The sequence below is a fragment of the Panicum virgatum genome, chromosome 3K (genome assembly GCF_016808335.1).
Source record: "Panicum virgatum strain AP13 chromosome 3K, P.virgatum_v5, whole genome shotgun sequence".
Lineage (NCBI taxonomy): Eukaryota > Viridiplantae > Streptophyta > Magnoliopsida > Poales > Poaceae > Panicum > Panicum virgatum.
In genome coordinates this window covers 38,140,388-38,163,694 of record NC_053138.1, presented here as the reverse complement: position 1 = coordinate 38,163,694, position 23,307 = coordinate 38,140,388, and the positions used below count along the sequence as shown (strand labels likewise).

At 47.1% G+C, this 23,307-nt stretch overlaps 3 protein-coding genes and 1 long non-coding RNA gene across 7 annotated transcripts; 2 read left to right on the top strand and 2 right to left on the bottom strand.

Annotated features, from left to right (window-relative positions):
- The first annotated feature begins 2,729 nt into the window (after positions 1 to 2,729).
- On the top strand, positions 2,730 to 2,996 carry LOC120701450. The gene is made up of 2 exons (XR_005686105.1): positions 2,730 to 2,811; positions 2,886 to 2,996. It is a non-coding gene; the product is annotated as an uncharacterized LOC120701450 (long non-coding RNA).
- Positions 2,997 to 5,749: 2,753 nt separating this feature from the next.
- On the top strand, positions 5,750 to 9,712 carry LOC120699158 (mitochondrial inner membrane protease subunit 2-like). Of its 3 annotated transcripts, none has more exons than XM_039983042.1 (5): positions 5,750 to 6,249; positions 7,172 to 7,336; positions 7,448 to 7,520; positions 7,602 to 7,767; positions 9,301 to 9,688. In XM_039983042.1, exons 2-5 carry the CDS (start codon positions 7,186 to 7,188, stop codon positions 9,439 to 9,441), a joined length of 531 nt encoding a protein of 176 aa, XP_039838976.1. In that variant the 5' UTR covers positions 5,750 to 6,249; positions 7,172 to 7,185; the 3' UTR covers positions 9,442 to 9,688. The 3 variants fall into 3 exon arrangements, with proteins under 3 accessions (XP_039838976.1, XP_039838974.1, XP_039838975.1); XM_039983041.1 differs by having other exon boundaries at positions 5,755 to 6,249; positions 7,167 to 7,336; positions 9,301 to 9,712; XM_039983040.1 differs by having other exon boundaries at positions 5,750 to 7,336.
- Positions 9,566 to 12,359, bottom strand: LOC120699156 (UPF0496 protein 3-like). Its single transcript, XM_039983039.1, has 2 exons — positions 11,987 to 12,359; positions 9,566 to 11,053 (listed from the first exon to the last, which is right to left on the bottom strand). Exons 1-2 carry the CDS (start codon positions 12,042 to 12,044, stop codon positions 9,963 to 9,965), a joined length of 1,149 nt encoding a protein of 382 aa, XP_039838973.1. The 5' UTR covers positions 12,045 to 12,359; the 3' UTR covers positions 9,566 to 9,962.
- A 902-nt stretch (positions 12,360 to 13,261) lies between these two features.
- Positions 13,262 to 15,503, bottom strand: LOC120699155. Of its 2 annotated transcripts, XM_039983038.1 has the most exons (4): positions 15,292 to 15,503; positions 14,628 to 15,208; positions 14,412 to 14,540; positions 13,262 to 13,646 (listed from the first exon to the last, which is right to left on the bottom strand). In XM_039983038.1, exons 2-4 carry the CDS (start codon positions 14,916 to 14,918, stop codon positions 13,494 to 13,496), a joined length of 573 nt encoding a protein of 190 aa, XP_039838972.1. In that variant the 5' UTR covers positions 14,919 to 15,208; positions 15,292 to 15,503; the 3' UTR covers positions 13,262 to 13,493. The 2 variants fall into 2 exon arrangements, with proteins under 2 accessions (XP_039838972.1, XP_039838971.1); XM_039983037.1 differs by having other exon boundaries at positions 14,628 to 15,503.
- Between the last annotated feature and the right edge of the window lie 7,804 nt (positions 15,504 to 23,307).

Genomic DNA, 23,307 nt, shown 5'->3' with positions numbered 1-23,307 from the left:
TGAGTCATGCCGCAGACTTGGTGTTGCATTTTTCTTGTTGGTTTTTACCCAGCAAACATCCTCACATCTACGGAATCCCCACTGAACATAGAGAAGTTTTAGTCAGGCAGGGGGCCTGCCGCCCGGCAGGGGGGCGGCAGGCTCCCCGCACTGTATAAAAAGCCGTCGCTCCTCCTTCCCTCCTCATTTGCTTCCCACGACATCCAGAGAAGGGGAGGGAGAGAGGAGGGGTGAGGGAGAGAGTTGTAACGGCGAAGCCCTGCCGGATTTTGGATCCGAACCACAGGTAATAAATATTTCTCAACTTTTTCGATCTAAATTTTTTATGTTAATTATTTAATTTTTGTATGCAGTAGTAATAATATTTTAGCGATTTAGGTAATGTTTTTAATATAATTTCGGTAGAGTTAAGATTAGTTTTTAGAAAAACCCTTTAGATTTACCAACCAATTTTGTGGTATTGATTATTTGTTTAATACGAGAAAAAATTTCGAAAAATAGTTAGAAATTGCAGGAAATGTAGGAAAATTTGAAAATGTTAGAAAAATATATTTTAAAAAATATATTGTGAAAAATTGTAGAAAATGTTAGAAAAGTTTAAGAAAAATTTAGAAAATGCATAAAAATTGTAGAAAATATTAGAAAAATATATTTTTAATTATTAATTATACAAAAATGGTAGGAAACGCTAGAAAATGCTAGAAAAATTAATGAAAATTTTAGGAAATTTTAGAAAATGCAGAAAAATTATAGAAAATATTAGAAAAATATATTTTTAAGAATTAATTATACAAAAATGGTAGGAAACGCTAGAAAATGCTAGAAAAATTAATGAAAATTTTAGAAAATTTTAGAAAATGCAGAAAAATTATAGAAAATATTAGAAAAATATATTTTTAAGAATTAATTATACAAAAATTGTAGGAAACGCTAGAAAATGCTAGAAAATTTAATGAAATTTTTTTTTGTGTTAGGTATGGCCGAAGATATGCCAGCTCTACTTGACCCAGTCATAGACTCGTCACACCGGTCCTTCCTTGCAGTGGTGAAGCGCGAGAAACTTAACGTGCTGCGTCCACGTCCACCAGCGGAGTTTATTCTTGTTGACCCACGATGGGTGGCCAGGTGATATATCGTCGGATTATGTTTCTAAGAATACGTTTGTTTCGTACATAAAGTACTTACATTTGATCGTTCTACTTTTCAGGTTGAGTGAGGCTGGTCTTCTTACTATAGGTCGTCTTGCTGAGAGTGGTTCAGTACAGCTGGACAGGTCCCTACTGACGGCTCTGGTTGATAGATGGAGACCTGAGACACACAGCTTCCACCTCCCTTGTGGGGAGATGACACCGACCCTACAGGACGTTGCGATGCTGCTGGGTCTTCCTATCAGTGGGGATGCCGTAGGGCCTCGCGTTGTCCCGCCTATGTGGTTAGAGGATCTAGAAGAGCGTTTTGCAAATATTGACATCGCGATTGATGTAGTGGAGCACCCAAGAGCAACAGGGCCTGCCAAGTCATGGATCATGCAGTTCCAGGTACATACCTTGTTTTGTTACGATTAATGTTAGAGTTATGCTTTTGACTAGTGCAGTTATGGTTTTATTTTATAATTGATCCCGTACTCATAAATGTTCATCTTGTCTATGCAGCCCGACAATTTGGCACATGATGCTGATGAGGATAGCGTCACTTGATCCCTTGAGGCATACCTGTTGTGGTTGTTTGGATACATAATGTTCAACAACTCACACGGGGCCTATGTGGATAGGGTGCTTGTGCCTTACGCACAGGAGATCGCAGAGGCAGCTGTGGCGGAAATGCCTCAATACAGTTGGGGTGCAGCGGTACTTGCAGCCACGTACCGTGGCCTCTGCAAGACATCAGTGCAAAATAAGACCAATGCAATTCTTACAGGATGTCAGATTCTGCTATAGCTTTGGTCGTACGAGAGGATAGCAATTGGTCGTCCGATTGTGGACCACTCACCATATGAGCTGGATATGTACGGTGATACCGAGGACGATAGGCCCACCATGGGGACTCTTTGGTACGCTCGTCAGGTACGGAAATTACTGCTACTCCTACTATTCTGTTGGCAATTCTGTTGCTTTGTTGGACCCGCTTTGTATTTCTTATTGGTACATATTATTATTAAATTTGTGCAGAAGAGTTGGGCTCACGTACAGTCTCGTCGGTCCTATCCTGAATTTGTGGCTGATTTTGATCGGTTGACACCTGAAGACGTCGTGTGGGAGCCCTACTCCGAGTTGGCTATAAGCACTCGTGCACCGATCGGGATATCTTCAGTTTGCTTTCAGGACCAGGCTTTTTGGATGACAACTACACCGTTGTTGTACGACGTTTACATTGAGGCTCACTGCCCGGACAGAGTCAGGAGACAGTTCGGTCAAATGCAGTTATATCCTGTGCCGACAGCATTGGAGCGGGTCGAACGCCATGACCACATGTAACAATTGAAATGTCATTTCAGTTACTATGCATTGCAAAGTTAACTAATCATATTTGACTAAATTGTTTTCAATATTTAGTTTGTCGAGGACTGGTCAACCATTCTCCGACATGTGGGTGACAAGGGTGCAGCCTTAGATCGATGGCTGGGACCAGGCAGAGGAGAACGTGGCGCTTGTGGCCCCTGCACACACCGAGGCTTCGTACAGGGTGTACCTGACCTGGTACCAGCCTAAGACTCGTTGCCGCTTGATATTTGCTGACATGCATCCACAGCTGCATGTTGCGACACCACAGGATGGCTATGCACGACATAGGGATGAGGCATTAGCTGGGGCGGTGAGTCAAAATTATCATCGCTTTTCAAATACTTTGGATTAGAGTGTTAATGTCTTTCTTTTTCTTGCTTGCAGTTTGAAATGTGTAGGTTGATGGACGTAGATGCCAGGACGAATTTGATGAGGATTCGAGCGGGATCTATGATGGATAGGAATGAGCAAGAGTTGGCCTGGACCCGAGTTTCAGACAGAGCCCATTCCATGCTTGAAGCCTTTGGTAGCCGGACATCGTACGAGGACTCCTACGGTTCGTCTCAAGCCTCGACCTCGTTTCCTTGTGGTCCAACACAGCAGCAGCCTTCCCAAGCACCTTATTGGTCTCAGCAGCATTATCCTGGTACGTGAGGATATTTACTGACTTCCTACTTTGAAGCCAACAATTAATTCTCAGTCCATACAGATTTTGCACACCAACCTTATCAACCTCACGGAGGGACCCAGTTTAGTACCATGGCACCAGCTGCGTGGATGTCATTTCAACCAACACAGACACCAGCACGACCTTTCGGTAAACATATAGTCCATATCTTCATTTCAATTAATTGTGATATGAAGTCTAATTCCTTTTGCATTTACATATAGAATCACAACAGTTTTATGATGCGGGAACTTCTTCGTATAACCCTACGGCGACAGCAGAAGACACACAAGGTAAATACCTAATCCGTAACCGAATTTATCATGTTCTTCTTATTTCTATGAATATTTTAAATAATTTGAACGTTTTACAGGATCGCAACACCAGTATCCTGATATGGCTCCTTCTTCGTATCCACAACCAACAGGTACGTATGATGAATATGTACCCAAATATATGACTTAAAAGACGATGATTAAGATATCTTAATTGCTACTGTATAGGGCCCACACAGTATAACTTTGGGGCGAACTTCGAAGATTGGAGTCAGTTATTTTCTACATCTAACCCGCAGGCCGATCCTACCTTCTAGACACCTGTGGCCATCGGACGTCCAGCTAGAGACGTAGGGCCTCCAGAGCGACACACCTACTCTACAGACCACGTCCACGCTCAGCGTAAAAGAGGTCGACATGGTCGGGGTGGCCGGGGTGATTAGGAGGTCTTTCTAGTTGTTTCCGTATTTTTGTTATGGACATGTCGTCATGTTATACTTATTTCGTTCTCATGCATCACCTATTTCGTTTTATTTGCTTATGTGTATGAATTGATACCTTATACTTTTTTATATTCATGTACTTTACTAATGGTTTCTAATTGTATGGAAAATATTTAAAACCACATCAAATGGCTCACAGATGTAATTTTGCGGGGAGAGGGGGCCTGTCGCCCCCCCTTGCCGGGCGGCAGGCCCCCTGCCGCCCCTCCAGTTGGCGGCAGGGGGCCTGCCGCCCGGCAGGGGGGGGGGCGGCAGGTCCCCGCCACGAACCTCCATGCAAAAACAAATTTTTTTATTTACATTTAAGTCCCTACCGCCCGGCCAGTTGGCGGCAGGCCCCCTGCCGCCAACTGGCCGGGCGGTAGGGGTATAGATTTGTAAATTTTGAAATCGAAAATATATTTTTGTAATTTTTTTTTGAAAAATGTAAAAACAAAAAAGACGCCATCGGGGGCGACTGGGGGCCCAATCGCGTGCATGCGTCCCTCCCCCATGGGCTTCTGTTTCTGCGAGTCTGCGCGGCCCAAAACTCACGCTATCGGTTGCGGTTTGGGTTTTCTACCCACGCAGCCGGCCAGCCGCCTCCTCGCCCGCGCCATCTCCTGAGCGTCCGCCGCCCTCACCTCATCTGTCTCTCTCGCGCGCTCTCGCCACCGCCTCCCGCGCCCCTGTGCCGGCCCGACGCGTCTTCGAGGCCCCACGAGGCCACGAGGCGTAGCCACGGCCGCGCTCCCGCGCCCTCGCCTTCGCCCGACGACCGCCGCCTCACGCGCGCCCTCGCCCGCCCCGCCGCAAGCCCTGTGCCCATCCGCCTGGGCGGTCTTGTTGTCGTTGAACGCGGCCACAGGGTACCTGGTTCTCCAATCAATACGCTACGAGTGGGAGCAGCGCAGAGGCTAGCCGGCACGCGGTGAGAGTGAGAGGCAAACACCAGTCAGGGTGAGTTCCAAATTTCCGTGCCAGCACGTGCAGGCCCACCTTCTCATCACTGGTGCTAGGTCAGTAGGCCATGAATCCATCCTCCATTGCCAACCAAAAATCTTTGTTTTCATTGGTAGAGAGTTGCCTGCGCCATGTTTGGCCGTGTTTGGAGGAGGGGTGAAAATGTTTTGACGAGAGAGAAACAATGATTTGACCACTAATTAGGGGTATTAAATAAAATCTAATTACAAAATTATCTCCACAACTAGGACACTGTAGCAGTTGCTCTAGCTAATGAGGCCTTTGACCGTACGATTGGAGGATGATTGAGCGCGGTTACTGTAGCATCACTGTAGCCAATCATGATGGAACTTGGCTCATTAGATTCGTCTCGAAAAGTTACACTCATTCCTAAAAAGATTTTGTAAATAGACTTCATTTAGTACTGCATGCAGGCATTTGTCTTTTACTGTAAAAGTTTTCGTGGATTCATCCAAACACGGCCTTTAATGACTTGTCTGCTTAGATTCACGATGCAACAGTCAAATTTTCATTTGAGAAAAAGTGCATGCGCAAGATGAGCTTGTTGCGAGGAGCTAGAATAATGTACTGGTCTGTTTCAAAAAGAGAATGTTAATTGACACACATGATTTGACAGGAAACATAGACTTGCGGATGCAAATTGCAATTCTCCATCCAATTCTTGTTTGAATATTTTAGTATAATATAACCAAATACTATTTCGCTACTCGCACATAAATGGGTGTGTCTATTCGTCAGGTGACTGATATTTCGTGTTCTCATCGGTCAACTATACTGGCCATTGGATCCGCATTCAACGATTGAGAACAACCTTATCTACTCCCTCCCCCATCTATTCTCTCTCCATGCTCGAGCGCCTCGCGCGGTCGAGAGCCCGAGCGCCGCGCCGCCGGCCACACCCCCCGCCTTTGGCCCTTTTCGCTTGGTTCCGGCCACGCGGCGCCGCCTCCACCACCCTCCTTCCCAGTCTCCGGTGCGGCGTCGAGCTCCCCCACCACCGCCTTCCTTCCCCGTCTTCGGCGGCTGCCGCCTCCGAATCTAGCCCCGCAGCCCGCCGCCAACAAATCTGGCTTTGCCGAAGCGGCACCATGATGCCCCCGCCGCCAGCCCTCCCCGGCCGCCTTCCTCAACCGCCCGACTGGCGGCGCCCTCGCCGCTAGTCTCAGTCGCCCCCTCCCACCACCACCACCGGGCCGTCCAAGGCCCTCCCTCTAAGGCCGAAGGTGGACACCTTCCCTGACAACCCCCAAACCCAAACCCTAACCTGGCGAGGAGGAAGTTGATGGTGGCGGCGGCGCTCTTCCCCGACAAGCTCGCACGGCGATGATGGTGCGGTGGAGGTGAGTCCCCTTCTTCCCCAGCCTGCCGGCCTGCTCCCGCCATCGAGTGACGGCTAAACAAGCGTAAACACAAGCAATTAGTACTGAACAGTTCATGTGCAGTGCTTATTTTTCCACTTTGATTGTTTTATTCAACTGAAGAACCTTTTTTCTTATGGCTGTGAAATGTTATTGATGTTTGTGTTTTGAGAACTATTTATTCTCAACTTTTGATATGTGCAAATGTATGGCTTATGGATTATTTTGTACTTGAATGTGATTGGTTTCAAATTGGGACATTCTATTTCCATATAAAATTGGTTCAAATTGAATGATTGACTGAATCGTATTGGGCCTAATTTTCATGCATCAAATGGGCTTGGCCCACATGGAAAAATCATGACCTCATAATTAGGTTGGTTTGAAATTAACCCCAAATCAGATTTTAAATGGGGCCAAGCCCAAATAATAGCGCCATACAAATAAGCCTAACTTGAGTTTATGACGATCTGAATCCGCCACAAACTTTGCCATATCATTTTCGACTTCAACTGGCACATCATTTTGCCTTATCATCTGTCCTGTGGCAAGATCTTATGTGGCGTTTTGTGTTATTTTTAAATTGACCAATGTCGTTTTTAGTGTCATAACATGTCGTGATGTTCTAGGCATTGTCTAAGTGATGATGTTTTTTGACATTTTTTGTCGTAGAAGGTGTTTACACCTTTTCATGACATTTGTTTTTCGTCAATAGGCCGTCACAGATGCTGTACTGTGACGATTCCTTGTATGTTTGTGACGAAAGTTGAGTGTCATAGAATGCCAAATTGCTTTTTTAGCGATGCTTCATACGTTGGCTTATTTGCGCAGTTGATTGCTGCACTGATGCACCCCATTCTATTCAGTGTTTCCGCTTACTGTTTCTATCCGTATGACAGGATAGTTGGATACTTGTATATGGGAACCTACAACCTTCTTAGGTCAATTGCCCAGACTGCAATGGCAGCTGTGATTGGCGTCACCATTTCCGATCGTTTTGTAAGGTTCGCCTCAGTGATCGGTATATCCATGCATCCTACGTTCACGGCGACCAGCAGTGTGTGGCGAGGTATAATGATATCGATTTCTGCATATAAATAGACACGGGCATTTAGGTATGCTGCAGCACAAATTCAGATAGTTTGTCTTCTGGTTTGTGCTGACCTTGTGTTGGAACCAGGTGATGTCATCTTAGCAGAAAGGTGGTGCCTTGAGCAATACAACTTCTCTCATGGTGATGTGGTTTTGTTCAGGTAAGGATGAGAATTTGGGGGGAAGGTCCATGCCACCAACTTATCCCATGTCTCTAGCCTGATCATTCTTGTGTCTCGTAGGTGCCCCAGCAATCACAAGGAGTTGTTTGTGAAGAGGTTGATTGCGCTTCCTGGAGAATGGTTATGGCTCCCTGGGTCCCTTAAGATAACTAAGATCCCCGAAGGGCATTACTGGGTTGAAGGTGATAATGCTTCTTGCAGTTGGGATTCTAGGGCATTCGGGCCGGTAAGTTACTTCTTTTTGACATCTGTACTACAGTACTACTTATTCGGTTGCCCCTGTTCACGTCAAGTTTGCTGAGTGAAACTTAGGCCCCGTTTGGCAGAGCTCCGCTCCCTGATTCTCAGAGGGAATCTGGAGTGAATTTGTGAAGCTCTGCCAAACGGCAGTTTTCTGAAAATCACTCCTAGAGAGAATTCCGTGAATTGATTCTCTGAAATGAACTAAGGGCTGGGAGCTGAAAAAACCCGCTTCTCCGGATTCACTCCCAACACAGAATTAGTCTCATTGCAGTGTTTATCATGTAAATTCATTTTCTCTCAGAGAATCACTTCTACTGGAGAATCAGAATCACAGGGAGCTCTACCAAACAGGCCATTAATGCTTCCAGCGCTCTTGCTCTGTATCGATAGATGATTAAGGAAATTTTGGGTTGCATCTTTCTGTAGCCTATTTTCCCGAGGACCAATATCGAAATACTGCTTGTGAATCCGAAAAGGCAATAATTCTTATGCAGAGAATTTGGGATTTAGCTTGTTATAAAATTGGGAAATCCAGATGTTCCTTTGTGGAAAAATTCTGAGATGCCCCCCTAAATTTTGGGAGCAGTGAGACTGGGTGCTTATATGCAATGGAGCATCTGGGTTGCAAATGCCATTAATTATTAGATGATACGGATTCCGGTAGATAGCCTAACATGGTATGATCACAGTATCACATTCATCTTTGTGGGGATCTCTTAGTTCATTCAGATTTGCATGATTAGTTAGCATTATGGATTTATGGTCCTTAAGATTTCAAGCTTAGTGGAGCTGAGGTTATTGCAAAATGCTAAATTATCCGGTGTTGCCTATTCAAAAGCATTTTGGTTTCTTATTCTGTAGTTTTGGTCTGAAAATAAAAATTGATGCATCATAATCTTCACCGAATTTTTAGATAATGAAAGTCCTAAGCAACAGTATGAACCAAACTGCACAAACTAGATACCAAAGAGAGGCAGAAACTGAAAAATGGGAACGGAGCAAAAGTATGGGTCTATGACTGTCGGGGTTCGCAACAGACAAGTTCAGTAGTGTGCCACCACAGTGATAATAGTCAAGCTTGACAACTTGCAATGAGTTCTTCCTATTTATGTTTGTGTTGTGATTTTTCGTAAGCATGAAACTAGCAACAAAAATTGCTCTGATCTGAACAAATTGGTGTTGCTTTGACTGCCTAATATGGAACTATTGAGTTATAAAGGTGCTACAAATGAGCTTCACGGCATGCTCGTTTATACAAACATTGTGGTTTGCCTCACTAATCATGGGTTGAAATGTGCCCATGGTGCACACCTGGTGAGCAAGTACAGCAGGGACGGGGGAGAAATCATAAATTGGGCTCTATTCATTTTTGGCTTCCAATTCTGAATTTCTGACTGTTTACAGAGAACGGATTCCTTTGTTGATAGTTCATTACTATAACTATTAAGAAACCAATACAGTATATAAGAAGCATAGTATGCTGCGGCAGTATGACTTATTTTGTGCTGTTTTTCAGATTCCCTTAGGTCTGGTTCAGGGGAGGGTGACCCACATCATCTGGCCACCCTCAAAGATTGGCCAAGTGGAGAGAAAGATGCCTGAAGGGAGAATGCATAAAGTAGTTAAACCATTTGGATTGCCATTTATTATCAGATAGTTTTTGGCAGTAATGTGTATGGAGATTTGAACTGTACAAGTTTTGGGGACAATTTTGTCTAAATTTCTTTTTAGTCACTATGCTGCTGTTACATATATACATGTGTAAGATCTTTTATTTTTTATTTTTGAGATACTCTAGCGGAGAACTCCAACTAGGGCCATTCATAAATCCTGTAAATGCATAGTGAATTGCTAGAGCCCCAGTGGTTGCTAAGTGATGCTCTATTCTGGGCTCATCAAAAAAATTGGTTGGAGTGGCTTTTGTTTTAGCTATATAGGCAGGTTGGTGTAGTAAAAACCCTAAATCAGGTTAGCTTTCGAATGCTGCGATGCTATACTGTATTTTTCGGAAGAAGGTCAAACAAAAGCACAATGGCCTGCGTTAAAAAAAATCTCTACCTGTTTTTTTTTTTTTGCTCTTTTTTCCTGTACTGATGATGAGAAATAAAAACTACAGCATGGTATGTACACGTGCTAAAATCTGTCCTAGAAGCTCCAATTTTTCTTTCCTGTGACTGATCAATCGGAAGTCTGTTCTGGGGTAGCTATGAACTTCATGACCATGCTCCTGGCCTTGTTGATGGTCATGAAGCAGAGGAAGAGGTGCTCCTCCAGCTCGTCCAGCTGCTGCCTGAAGCTCTCCTCGTTCTTGCACAGCTGCTTGAGCACCTCCTGCACCAGCCTCCCCTTGTCGCCGCCGCCGTCCGCGGCGCGGTGGTCGACGCAGAGCTGCAGTAGCGCGAGCATGTGCTCCCCCTCGTCGCGCACCCGCGCAACGAGGCGGCTGATGGTGTCCATGTCCCGGTTGAGTATGTAGGTGCCCTTGGCGGCGGCCTCCAGCTGCACGAGCGCCCGCCGCTCCGTCCGGGCCGAGAAGAGGCCCAGCCGCGCCCGCGCCGGCGACATCATCGGGAAGGCGGCGAACGCGGCGAGGATGTGCACGCCGAGGAACGCGCCGACGACGGCCACGACGGCGACGACCGCGACGAACGCCGCCGAGAGGGCCTGCCTGAGGCGCGCGAGGCCCCTGATCCGTAGCCGCGCCTTCTTCCTTCCCGAGTCGAGGCTCCTGAGCAGGTCGGCGGAGCTGAGCTGCACCTGGCGCAGCCTGCCCTGCGACGCGGCCAGCGCCGTGAATGGCTGGCCGAGCGCGGCGGACACGTCGGCGAGGTTTGACACGCCGACGTCGCGGGCCAGCTTGCGGAGCGTGGTCTTGAGCGGGCGGTAGCGGACGCGGACCTGCTCGATGTCCCTCAGCAGGTGGCTGCAGAGGAAGGACGCGTTGGCCGTCTCGGCGTAGTAGGCGCCGAGGAGGCCGCGCACGTCGCCCTTGCGCAGCGACGCCAGCGCCGCGCGGACGGCGCGCTGGTCCGGCTCCAGGAGGTGCTCCGCGAAGAGGCGGTACGAAGGGAGGCGCTTGGACGCCGTGCCGCCGCCGCCGCCGCCGGAGCGCGGCACCAGCGCCGCGCCGTGCGCGAGGGTGATGTCCAGCACGCGCGCCCAGAAGTCGTTGTAGGACTCGGTGCGGAACGCGCTCGTGTACTCCTCGCGGAAGTCGAAGCTCGACGACGCGGCCGTCGTCGTCATCAGCGGCTTGGGGTCCTGCGATGCTGCATGACAAAAAAACGACTAAGGTCAGCAACAAATCAACAGCCAGTCCATACTATTAAGTATATAGGGTAGTACACAACATTTGCGTATCCGGCATGATGAGACAACAGTTATAACGCGAAGCGAGGAAACAAGCAAATGCATGCTGCACTAGCTAGGTGATGGATATGGTTATCCGCAGGCCATAGGCAGGCAGATACCTTGCCGCTGATGCTCAAAGACGCATGCTCCGAAACACTTGAACATGCTACCACCCATATACCTGATCCAGCAGCTAGTATTGTGCAACTGGCGGTACTCTGGTAGCTATAGTAGGGTTCGTGAATACAGTATATATTGGGTATTAATGTATTATTAGTAGGTATCTACAGGTGCTTTTTGGAACGGGCAGATTGAGTTGCTTAACGTTGCGGAAATGATGACAAACAGGCATGCGCTTCACATTGCCATGTGTCAAAGCGAAGCGACAACGCTGCTAGCTATACTAACGGGTGCTTTGCGGCTGGTCTTGCTCTTGCCGTGCTGGGCTGCTGCTGGCGTGCCGCTACACGCATGCACGCGAGGACGCAACGCAACCGCCAAACCGCCGGCTCGGGCGGGGGTACCTTTTCGTCTGGAATGGACGATATGTCTGCGCGATCTATGTCGCGGACCTCACCTGGCAGCGACCCACGGGGAGCACGCACTACACGTCCGTCCTTGCGGACAAATGGACAACGCAAGCATGCACAACAAGATACTTGCTTCGAAATGCAAACCACGCACACGATCAGACAGTAGTGTTGACTCTAGAGCAAACAAGCGTGCATTATTGTACCTACGTGCGCTGCTAGCTGCACGTCGTAGGCGCAGCGCGGCATGGCCATATCCACGTTTAACACATGCACGAGAATTCAGTTTTAGGACGAAGAACGTAGGTGCAGCGCGCGTACCTTGCCGATCACCGCCATCGCTGGACCCTGATCCGAAGCACCCGAACGCGACGCCCATCGATGAACAACAAGCTGCCCGGCGGCGGCGAAGAAGAAGAACTCGATCGGGAATTAAATGATCCAATCAGCAGCTAGCTCCTTGAGGCGCAGGTGCAGGGCAGGCAAGCGCCCGAGTGCCCGAGCTCGATCGATCAACCTCTTCGATTCCGATCGGTTCCGGCTTCGTCCTGCTGTGTATACGCAATGCGTGCGACTGGATCGGCGAGGCTGCCGCTGCGCTGCGCTCTGCGTGTCCTCTACTTCCTGTCAAAGTGACTGACGAGCTATCGGGGACCGACCGGCATGAGAACTTATAAGGGATAGGGGTCCGTCGTCGAAGATATCTCTCCGCCACCGTGGAAGGGAGATGAGGAGATGGGCCTTGGGCGCGACGACAAGTCTTCCGCTAGCTATCCATCCTATCTCCAGCCAGCGCTTGTCTATCTAGGCTTCGTCTCTGATTAGGCGGAAGCTTGGAAGGAAGCACAAGGGGTTGGCGAGCACTCAAACGCTCGCCACGCCCTCGATCGAGGCCGCCCAGACCAGACCAGACGGCACGCGCACGAACTAGAGACCGTCGGATCGGGCGCCCAGACGCGCGCGGTGGGCTGCCGAGCCGCGCCCGGGGGATTCGGAACGCTCGCGAGCGTCGGTTGCGTTGCGTCTGCACGAGCGCTTCGCCAGCTGCGAACGCCACCGGCATGGGCGGGCGGGCGCGTGGCCCGGGACTGTGACCTGCAGCTGCAGCTGCTGGGGCGCGTGCCGTGTGCGGTCCAAGATCCACGCCCACGGCAAGATCAGCACAGGAACTGCTGGCCGAGATATTTTCTCGTATCTTCTTCTGGTCTGGGATTGATTCGCGGTGCCGCCGCGCCCGGAGGCGGAGGGAGGGATGGGCGCCGAGGATCCTGCGTGCGTGCGACGACGACGATGTGGACGGGAGCTCTGTGGATTGCATTGCTCGGACAGGCAGGCAGCAGGTTGCAGTGATCGCAAGCCAGCCGGTGCGAAAGGGTGGCCAGGGCGCAGTGGCTTGCTCAAGAGACACCGCGTTGGACAGACAGACAGGCAGGTGATGGCTTCGGCAATCGGCATGCCACTATTGCCGCCCGTCGCTGTCGCCCGGTGGTCGCGACGCTGCTAGCCTTTCAGGGACGGGGAATGACGTCGCTGTTGGCGGCTGATTACGCCAGCACAATGAACCGACAAACAGCATGTTACCAACGGGCGTTGGCAAAGACCAAATGCTCTGACCAGAGACGGTTGCATTCTTGCATTCAGAATTGGGTGGGGGGTGGGGGTACCACAGTTACAATGCTCCATCACCCATCAGTAATATGCAGAGCAAAGAGGACGGCTACTTGTGGTCTTGTCAGATTGCAAAAGGTAAAACTGCTACACAAGAAAAGATTACACTCTCGGAAGGGAACGAGCGAACAGGACATGCAGGCCAAGCTAGCAAATAAATCTACAGTTCATCTTTCGACGACTTATCCCTCTTCTTCTTCTTCTGTAGCTTCTCAAGAACTTTGTCCAGGGGTGGGTCTCCAGGTCTGCGGAATATTTTGTCACCAATTTTGAACTCGTAGGCCTCAGCTTGGTTCAAGATAAATTCTTTCAGCTGAAACAAAAAAAGAAAAAGGAAATCAGCAGATTGGAAAGGAAAGGCCAGTAATGCTAACTGCAAATCGGAAAGGGATTCGTGCTTTTCGATCGATTGTCTGAGCCACCAATTTCACATGCTATGCCCCGAGACTCTGGAAATGGAAGAACGGATAGACAGGTGCCATCAGCTTAAGCAAACCCCTCAAAATCCCATCTCCCACTACTGGAACAAATCGTGTGTTCTACCGACTCCCGTATGGGCATTGTCTCATTGATGCTGGACACTCTACACATTGAGCTATACAACAGTCAGATGAATAACATTCTATCATCATGTAAATAGAATAGAGCCATGGGATAAACAGACAACAAGAGACATGTTATTACCTTTCCACAGAAAAATTTAAAGTTCATGAACTGAACTATGCGTATATTTTGCATGCGAAATTACCAGATCATGGTCTGTGGTAGGTACTGATCAAGCCTCTGAATCGACGGGTGCAAGTATGAGCATGATACAGTTCATACCTAACACAGTTTCAGGGAAAGCTAAATCGGAAGAAAAAAAAAGCAGGGAAAGCTAATTGCAGTCGACTTCGAGTTCACATCAACCCTCAAGGTGAATGAGAGTGTCCAAGTAAATTAGCACTTTCTAACATCCAGTCCAATCCTTCAAACAAAATGGTAGGATCAACCCCAGATTAAAAAAAAAAACAAAAGACTACGTTCCTGCTGCCCAATCTTACTGCATTGTATACAGAACAAGAAAGCAAACACCAACCTCCAGAATGTCTCTCCCTCTCTCCATGGTGAACATGAGCGTTCCAAAATCAACCGCCACGAATTTGGCCTCCACCGATCCCGTCCGCACCACATTGCTCCACCTCGTCGCGATCCCTGCCACATCCTCCTGCGAGAACAAATCCGATCCAGACTTTCAACGCCACGGTCAAACGAAACGGGCGCGCGGACGTGGCGGCGATCGAGGGATCCGCACCCGTGAGCGGGGGGCGCCGGGGCGGAGCTTCACGAAGCCGAACGACGGCCCGGTTTGGCCGCGGAGGAGCTCGTCCTGGAGAGCGGCCGGATCCATCCTTGACAGGTCCGGCGGCGGCCCGCTCGGGCCCCGCGAGGAGGGCGCGCCCCAATGGCGCCAGCCGTCGTCCTCCTCGTCGTCGACCACGTCGCGCAGGTCGTCCGGGATGCGCGTCCGCTTCGCCCCCAGCGCAGGCCCCGCAGCCGCGCACAGGAGGACGGCGGCGGCGAGTGTCACTCGTCGGCACGCCATTGTCGCCACGTGAATGAGGAGACGGTCTCTTGGCCTGGGCGCCCAACGGATCAAGCGTGGCTAACCAAACCAGAAACCACTATCGCACGACGCCAACGGCTTGATCCAATTACTTGCCTCTTCCATATGAGATCGGGTGACACTCTTGGGCAAGGATGTGAAGTTTCAACCATCTCTGAGGTTTTTGATAAACTTACGGAAATGCATATAACAAAAACAAATGGATTTCTGGGCAAGTTTCGACCCCCTGTATCACGAAGCCTATCAATGATCTTAGCCCCTGTAGCATCCTGATCAATGCACCATAGTCCGTAAGCATCAGTAGCAAGAGAAGGTCTTAGATAGCTGTCAATGCACCATAGCTCAAACTTACGGAGATGCCAACTGGATGTTCTTCGATGTTCACTGCAGGTCTTCGATATTGCCAAACGTTTTAAATGGAGTAGTTGGTAAGGAAAGAAAAAGGGAATGCATTTCGTCCATACTTGATAGAGTGATGCTGTTTGTAAGCATCTAGGCACTCAAGGTATGTTTCGGTGATTAATGACAACCATTATTGTGACTAATGAGTTTGTGCAGCTTAATAGATCATTATCGCTCATTTGGTCATATGTCAAAAGAGGCCCCTCATTTTCGGTCATTCAAAAAGGCGATCTCGGCTTTTAACTTATATTTGTCAAGGCTAAGGATCTTTCTAGTCCTAAGTGTCACAAGGTTGAGAAGGACACTTAGGTTAGTATAGGTTTTATAGTTTTGTAGTGATCGCACTATTAAGAGGGGTTCATGAGTTAGTAACTTGATCAAATTTGAGTTGGCCCTAGACATATTACACACTCACTCAAAAACAGCAAAAGATGGTCAATAGAAGTCAACACAACTCTTGGAAGAAGAAACAATCAAAGTCACATTCGAATCCAAGTCAAAACAGCTGAAAACAAAGAAAATCAGTAGCACCGGTTGAACCGGTGCACAAGCATCGGAGCATCCGATGCATGGCGGAAGGACCGATGCCCTGTCGGTCCATCTTCTCTGGATGAAGGCAGATATCAAGTAAAGCACCGGTTGAACCGATGGTCAAGAAGATAAGCACCGGTGCAATGAAAGTCCTTTGTTCCAGAGAGCATGTTTTGATGGATTGCAACCTCTCTTCAGCACCGGTTGAACCGACGCTCCGAAATCAAAGCACCGGTGCAATGAAAGTCCTTTGTTCCAGAGAGCATGTTTGATGGACTCCAACTTCTCTTCAGCACCGGTTGAACCGATGGTTCAGAAACAAAGCACCGGTGCATTGGATGTACTTTGTTCCAGAACGCTTGTTTGAGTTGATCAGCGAACCTCTTCAGCACCGGTTGAACCGATGCCCTACGGAGCATGCACCGGTGCAATGACGCAAGCGTGGATACTGTGTCAGAACTCCAACGGCTACTTCTTTGACACAGAGAGACCGGTTGAACCGATGCCCATATTTTCTATACCGTCGGTTCTTCCGGTGGTCACGGTTTTTCTGCAGAAAACCTCCAACGGCTATGTGACCTCCTCCACTCTATATAAGGGTACCCCCTGGTTCATTTCAGTTGCCTTTGACACCTTGAAAACCTGAGGCCACCCTTGAGAAGAAAAGATAGAGCTTTGAGCAAAAGAGAGAAGATCTAGTGCTTAGTTTGTGTTTCAACCTTGAAGAACTCATCCATTGCAAGTGTAGCAAGTGTGCTTGAGCTAGGGCCAACTGAGTGTAGGTCAAGTGAAGGCTTAGGAACTTGTTACTCTTGGTGTTTGGCAGCACCTAGACGATCTTGGTGATCGAAGTGTTTCTCGCGGAGCTTGCCAAGGATTGTGGGAGCCCGGAGAAGAAGATTGTACGTGGCTTGAGCTCCACCACGCCGGGATGGTGAACGGAGACTCTTAGTGAGCGCCCAAGTCTCGGTGACATGGGAGGTGACAAGACACTTAGTGAGTGTCACAACGTGGATTAGGGGTGTGTGCCAACACATCGACACCACGGGAAAAATCCGGTTGTCTCTTGCACTCTCTTTCATTTCAAGCACTTACTTTCATGCTTTCTTTCATGTGCTTGACCCTAGAGATCATAGCTTAGCTCTACCTTGCTTAGTTTCATATCTTTGTTAGCTTGTGTAGTTTGCTTTGTTTAGCCGGTTGGTGAATTGAGCCTTACTAGCCTTGCATAAGTTAAGGTTGTTTTATTGCTTTAGAAGTTTGAAAAAGGCCCAATTCACCCCCCCTCTTGGTCCATCGATTCTTACAATTGGTATCAGAGCCTCGTTGCTCATTTGGATCATTAGGCTTCACCGCCTAGAGCTATGGCCAAGATGGGAGGTTCGCCGCCTCACTTCGAGGGCAAAAACTTTGCATATTGGAAAGTTCGTATGGCCGCATACCTTGATGCGATTGCCCCCGAAGTGTGGTTGGCAACAAAGACCGGGTTCACCGGAACTCCCACCACGGAGCAATTAAAATGGAATGCAAAGGCTAGAAATGCAATTTTCGAAGCCATTAGTGAGGAAGTCTTTGCTAGAGTAAATGGCATGGACTTAGCAAGTGATATATGGAAAGAGCTAATTGAAATTCATGAAGGCTCCACAAAAGTCCGTGAACAAAAATATCACTTGTTTAGAGCAAAATATGATTCTTTTAAAATGCTTGCTCATGAAAATTGCAATGATATGTATTCCCGCTTGAATGTCATTGTCAAGGACATTAATGCTCTTAAAGTTTCCAAAATTGACAGTGGCTCCATCAACCGCAAGATTCTCATGCTCCTTCCGAAGCCCAAGTACAACATTATCAATGCTATGCTTCAAAAGGAGAATCTTGATACAATGGAAGTGGGAGAGCTTGTGGGCGAAATTCGCGCTCATGAAATGAGTATCCTTGGTATGACCGAAGAGCCAACAACAAGCAAGTCAATTGCTCTCAAAACCAAGGCTAACAAATCTCGCAAGCTCAAGATGGTCAAGCAAGAATCAAGCTCAAGCAATGAAGAAGAGGATCATCATGAGAGCTCATCCGATGAAGAAGATGATGGAGAACTTGCTCTCATGATGAGGAAGTTCACACGCTTGAATGACAAGATCAACAAGAAGGGTTTCAACTTTGACCCCAAAAGAAGAATGTTCCGGCCATGGGGAGATGTCAAGAACAAAACTTGCTATAATTGTGGAGAAAAAGGCCACATCTCTCCCGATTGCCCCAAGCCGGATAAAAGGAAGAAGGACAACAAAGCCAAACATCGCCATGATTCAAGTGATGATGAAGAAGATGAGAAGAAGAACAAGAACAAGAAGCTTGGGAAGAAGAAGAGCCATGATAAGAAAACCAAGCTCTTCCCAAAAAAGAAAGGGCACACCAAGAGAAGCTTCTTGGTGGAAAAACAAGAATGGGTGACCGATGTCTCATCAAGCGAAGATTCAAGTGATGAAGAAGACATAGTCACCATCGCCCTAACAAATGAAGCACCATCACTACCTCCACCTCCAATGTGCCTCATGGCAAAAGGTAACACCAAGGTATGTGAGGTAGATAGTGAAGATGAAAGTGATGAAGAGCTTGATCCTTATGAATTCACTAATCTCATTAATGAGTACACATCCGTCATCAAGAGGGAAAAGGGCAAAGTCAAGATTCTTGAGAGCACTAATGCCAAGTTAGAGCTTGCCCACTCCGACTTGCTTGGCAAGTACAATGACTTGCTCAAAAAGCACAATGAGTCACTTGTACTTGCTAAGCAAGTTGAAGAGAGCCACAAAAAGCTTAAACAAGAGCATAGGGAGTTGGCTCACAAATATCAAGAACTTGAATTTGCCTATGAAGCAATTGACCCAAGTCTTGAGAACTTTGCTCATGAAACTATTGAGAAGGTCAATGCTTCTACTTCATGTGATGACCTACTCATTAATGCAAATGCCACTAATGCTTTGCCCAAGCTTGTACCTTCTAGGGAAAAGGAATTGATGGATCAAGTGGCAAGCCTCAAGAGTAGTGTGGAGAAGCTCTCAAGAGGAGAATACATCCACAAGGAAATTCTCTTCAACAATGCACGTGACTATGGCAAGAGAGGTCTTGGTTCATTTCCGGAGCCAAATCAAGGCACTACTCCTTCTCCGGAGATCAAGATTAGCTTCATCAAGGAAGTTGGATCATATTGCCAACATTGCCAAGTCACCGGGCACCACACTAGGGAGTGCACTTTACCATCACGTCCTCTTCCTAATTTACCCAAGAATTACTCTTCAATGTTTCAAAATAACCATTTTCTCTTAAGTAAAGTGAAGGGCAAGGTGAAGGCCAAGTTTATTGGCAAACTCACTAAGGAGTCAAAGAAAAAGCTCCCCAAGCAACTTTGGGTCCCAAAAGCTCTTGTCACACATGTGCAAGGCCCAAAGCTTGTTTGGGTTCCCAAAACTCAAAAGTGAATTCTCATGTGTGTAGGTGAACTACAAAGCCGGTGGAAAACATTGGGTACTTGATAGCGGTTGCTCTCAACACATGACCGGCAATGATAGCATGTTCACCTCTCTTGAAGACCCCGGCGATCATGAACATGTCACCTATGGTGATAACTCAAGGGGAAAAGTTTTAGGTTTGGGTAGAATAGCTATCTCTAAAGATTTATCCATTTCTAATGTCTTGTTTGTAGAAGCACTTAGTTTTAATATTATTTCTATTGCTCAATTGTGTGATCTTGGACTAACGTGTATCTTTGACAAGAATGGTGTTGTAGTAACTCTTGAAGAAGACAAGTCAATGGTATTCACGGGGTTTAGGCATGGCAACATCTATTTAGTGGACTTCTCTTCAAAGCAAACAAGTACCATGACATGCCTCTTCACCAAGTCTTCTCTTGGGTGGCTTTGGCATAGAAGAATTGCTCATATTGGCATGAGCAACCTCAAGAAAGCCCACAAGAGAGGGATGATCACCGGCTTGAAGGATGTCACGTTTGACAAGAACAAGCTATGTAAAGCATGTCAAGCCGGGAAGCAAGTTGCAACACATCATCCCATCAAGACGATGTTGTCTACCTCCAAGCCGCTCGAGCTACTTCACATGGATCGCTTTGGTCCAACTACATACAAGAGCATTGGTGGTAACCTCTATTGCCTAGTAATTGTTGATGATTTTTCACGTTACACTTGGGTTATGTTTCTAGGCGATAAGGGTGAAACTCCGGAAATCTTCAAGACTTTTGCAAGAAGAGCTCAAAGGGAGTACAACTCCCCAATTGTGAAGATCCGTAGTGACAACGGCACCGAGTTTAAAAATATGAAGATTGAAGAATGGTGCGATGAAGAGGGCATCAAGCATGAGTTTTCCGCCACCTACACACCTCAACAAAATGGAGTGGTGGAAAGAAAGAACAAGACACTCATCACCCTAGCAAGAGCAATGTTGGATGATTATGGCACGTCCGAGAAGTTTTGGGCGGAAGCAATCAACACGGCGTGTCATGCATCCAACCGAGTGTATCCCCACCGACTCCTCAAGAAAACTCCATATGAGCTCATCACCGGGAAGAAACCAAATATATCCTACTTTCGAGTCTTTGGTTGCAAATGCTTCATCTATAAGAAGAAAAGGCTCGGTAAGTTTGAAAGTAGATGTGATGAAGGTTTCTTTCTTGGTTATGCATCAAACTCCAAAGCATATAGAGTATTCAATCAAACCTCTGGGTTAGTTGAAGAAACATGTGATGTGGAGTTTGATGAATCTAATGGCTCCCAAGAGGAGGTTGTTGGCTATGAAAATGTAGGTGATGAAGAGATTGATGAAGCTTTGAAGAATATGTCCATTGGGGATATCAAGCCGGAAGAGGTGCATAAAGACAATGATCAAGGGGGAGGACCTTCCTCATCTACACCAAGCACCTCCAAGGCACCCCAAGTGGATAAAGATAAAGAAAAAGATGATCCACTACCTCAAGAAGATGTGCCAGCACCAACACCCCAAGTCCAAGAACAAGAAGAGCAAAGTGTTCCACAACAAGTACAAGTCACACAAGATCCACCCCAACAACCATCCACGCAAATACCGCTAGTGAAGCATGGTCGCATCTCCAAGGATCATCCAATTGGTCAAATCATTGGTAGTCCTTCTAAGGGAGTAAGAACTCGCTCTAAGCATGCTTCATTTTGTGAACATCACTCGTTTGTTTCTTGTATTGAACCCACTAGCATAGAGGAAGCGCTTGAGGACTCGGATTGGGTGATGGCCATGCAAGAAGAATTGAACAACTTCACCCGCAATGAAGTTTGGGTCCTCGAAGCTCCTCCAAAAGACAAGAACATCATCGGCACCAAGTGGGTCTTTCGAAACAAGCAAGATGAACATGGGGTGGTGATACGCAACAAAGCAAGACTTGTGGCAAAAGGGTTTTCTCAAGTCGAAGGTTTGGATTTTGGTGAAACTTTTGCTCCGGTCGCAAGACTTGAAGCTATCCGTATCCTTCTTGCTTACTCTTCACATCATAACATTAAGTTGTATCAAATGGATGTGAAAAGTGCATTCTTAAATGGCGTTATTAACGAATTTGTTTATGTTGAGCAACCTCCCGGGTTTGAAGATCCGAGGAATCCTAACCATGTTTATAGGTTGCACAAGGCACTCTATGGGCTCAAACAAGCTCCAAGGGCTTGGTATGAGAGGTTTCGTGACTTCCTAATCATGCAAGGCTTCAAGATCGGGAGGGTGGACACCACGTTGTTCACAAAAGACGTCAACGGGGATCTTTTCATTTGTCAAATTTATGTTGACGATATTATCTTTGGCTCAACTAATGATTTACTAAGCCATGAGTTTGCTACCATGATGTCTAGGGAATTCGAGATGTCCATGATTGGCGAATTGACCTTCTTGGTTTTCAAGTCAAACAAATGAAGGAAGGGACATTCATCCATCAAGAAAAATATACTAAAGATATCTTGAAGAAGTTCAAGATGGATGAGTGCAAGCCAATCAAGACACCCATGGCAACCAATGGGCATCTCGACTTGGATGTGGACGGTAAACCGGTTGATCAATCCCTCTATCGTTCTATGATAGGGTCTTTGCTTTACCTTACCGCATCTAGGCCCGATATAATGTTTAGTGTGTGTTTGTGTGCCCGCTTTCAAGCAAACCCAAAGGAATCACACCTCTCGGCTGTGAATAGGATCCTTCGGTATCTCAAGCACACCCCAAGCATAGGCTTGTGGTACCCCAAAGGCGCTAGCTTAGATCTCTTGGGATACTCGGATTCGGATTTTGTCGGAAGCCGTGTGGATCGCAAGAGTACCTCCGGGGGTTGCCACTTGCTTGGGCGTTCTCTAGTTTCTTGGTCGAGTAAGAAGCAAAATTCCGTGGCTTTGTCCACCGCGGAAGCGGAATATATAGCGGCCGGTGCATGTTGTGCCCAAATCCTATATATGAAGCAAACCCTTTTGGACTTTGGTGTGAAACTAGATAGGATCCCGCTCCTTTGTGATAATGAAAGTGCCGTAAAAATTGCCAAAAATCCGGTTCAACACTCTCGCACAAAGCACATTGATATTCGCCATCACTTCTTGCGTGATCACGAAGCCAAAGGAGATATATCTCTACAAGGTGTGAGATCCGAGGAGCAATTGGCGGATATATTCACAAAACCTTTAGACGAGAGTACTTTTGTTAGGCTAAGGAGTGAGCTTAACGTTCTAGATGCTTCTAACGTCATATAATTGCCTTGTCATATAGATGCATTTCATATGTACATGTGCTAGGGGCTTGTCTAACCTTGTCAAGATAGTGATGAACATGGGTCTTGCATGAGCCGGTGGTCTTGGTTTTGCTCATGGCATGAAGAATGGTTCATCATGAAGAAGCTTGACGAGGGTTCAAACTTGACAAGATAGATTTAAATTTTGCAATGCATGTGCTTGTCATATAGAATGCATCCATGTTTAATTTCACGCTTTGCATTGGCATTGCATCACGTTAGTAGCATCACAAGGGAGCAAATCACACTTCGAGAAAGATATTCATGCTAAATATGATATATCATCTCCACAAGAGTGATAAGATCAATGTTGTGCTTTCATGCCTATTGAGTCACGTCCTATTGAACTTAAAGTTTAAATCTCTAAGTTCATAGGCAAAGTGGCTCATACATTTGGTTTTTATGTTTAAACCTCGCTTGGTTCTTAATTTGCCTAAGTTAATATAAAAGCTTGCGAGCATTTAGTTTGAGTGTTTGAGGGGTGAGGTTGTCTCTCGAAAATGATCCAAAACTGAGTGTTTATGGCTTTGGCTTTGAGTTTTTGGATCAGAAGTAGAGTTTGTAGTTCAGCAGAAAATTTCTTTAACCACCGGTTAAACCGAAGTCGTGTTTTTCATCTCATCGGTTCAACCGGTGCTTAAG

Coding starts and splice junctions, on each gene's coding strand:
- LOC120699156 (XM_039983039.1), bottom strand. CDS start 12,044: ATGGGCGTCGCGTTCGGGTGCTTCGGATCAGGGTCCAGCGATGGCGGT. Junction 11,054..11,986: donor CGATGGCGGTGATCGGCAAG/GTACGCGCGCTG, acceptor TTTGTCATGCAG/CATCGCAGGACCCCAAGCCG.
- LOC120699155 (XM_039983037.1), bottom strand. CDS start 14,918: ATGGCGTGCCGACGAGTGACACTCGCCGCCGCCGTCCTCCTGTGCGCG. Junction 14,541..14,627: donor CCGGCGCCCCCCGCTCACGG/GTGCGGATCCCT, acceptor TTGTTCTCGCAG/GAGGATGTGGCAGGGATCGC. Junction 13,647..14,411: donor GAGGGAGAGACATTCTGGAG/GTTGGTGTTTGC, acceptor TTTTTGTTTCAG/CTGAAAGAATTTATCTTGAA.
- LOC120699158 (XM_039983040.1), top strand. CDS start 7,018: ATGTTTGTGACGAAAGTTGAGTGTCATAGAATGCCAAATTGCTTTTTT. Junction 7,337..7,447: donor GACCAGCAGTGTGTGGCGAG/GTATAATGATAT, acceptor TGTTGGAACCAG/GTGATGTCATCTTAGCAGAA. Junction 7,768..9,300: donor ATTCTAGGGCATTCGGGCCG/GTAAGTTACTTC, acceptor GCTGTTTTTCAG/ATTCCCTTAGGTCTGGTTCA.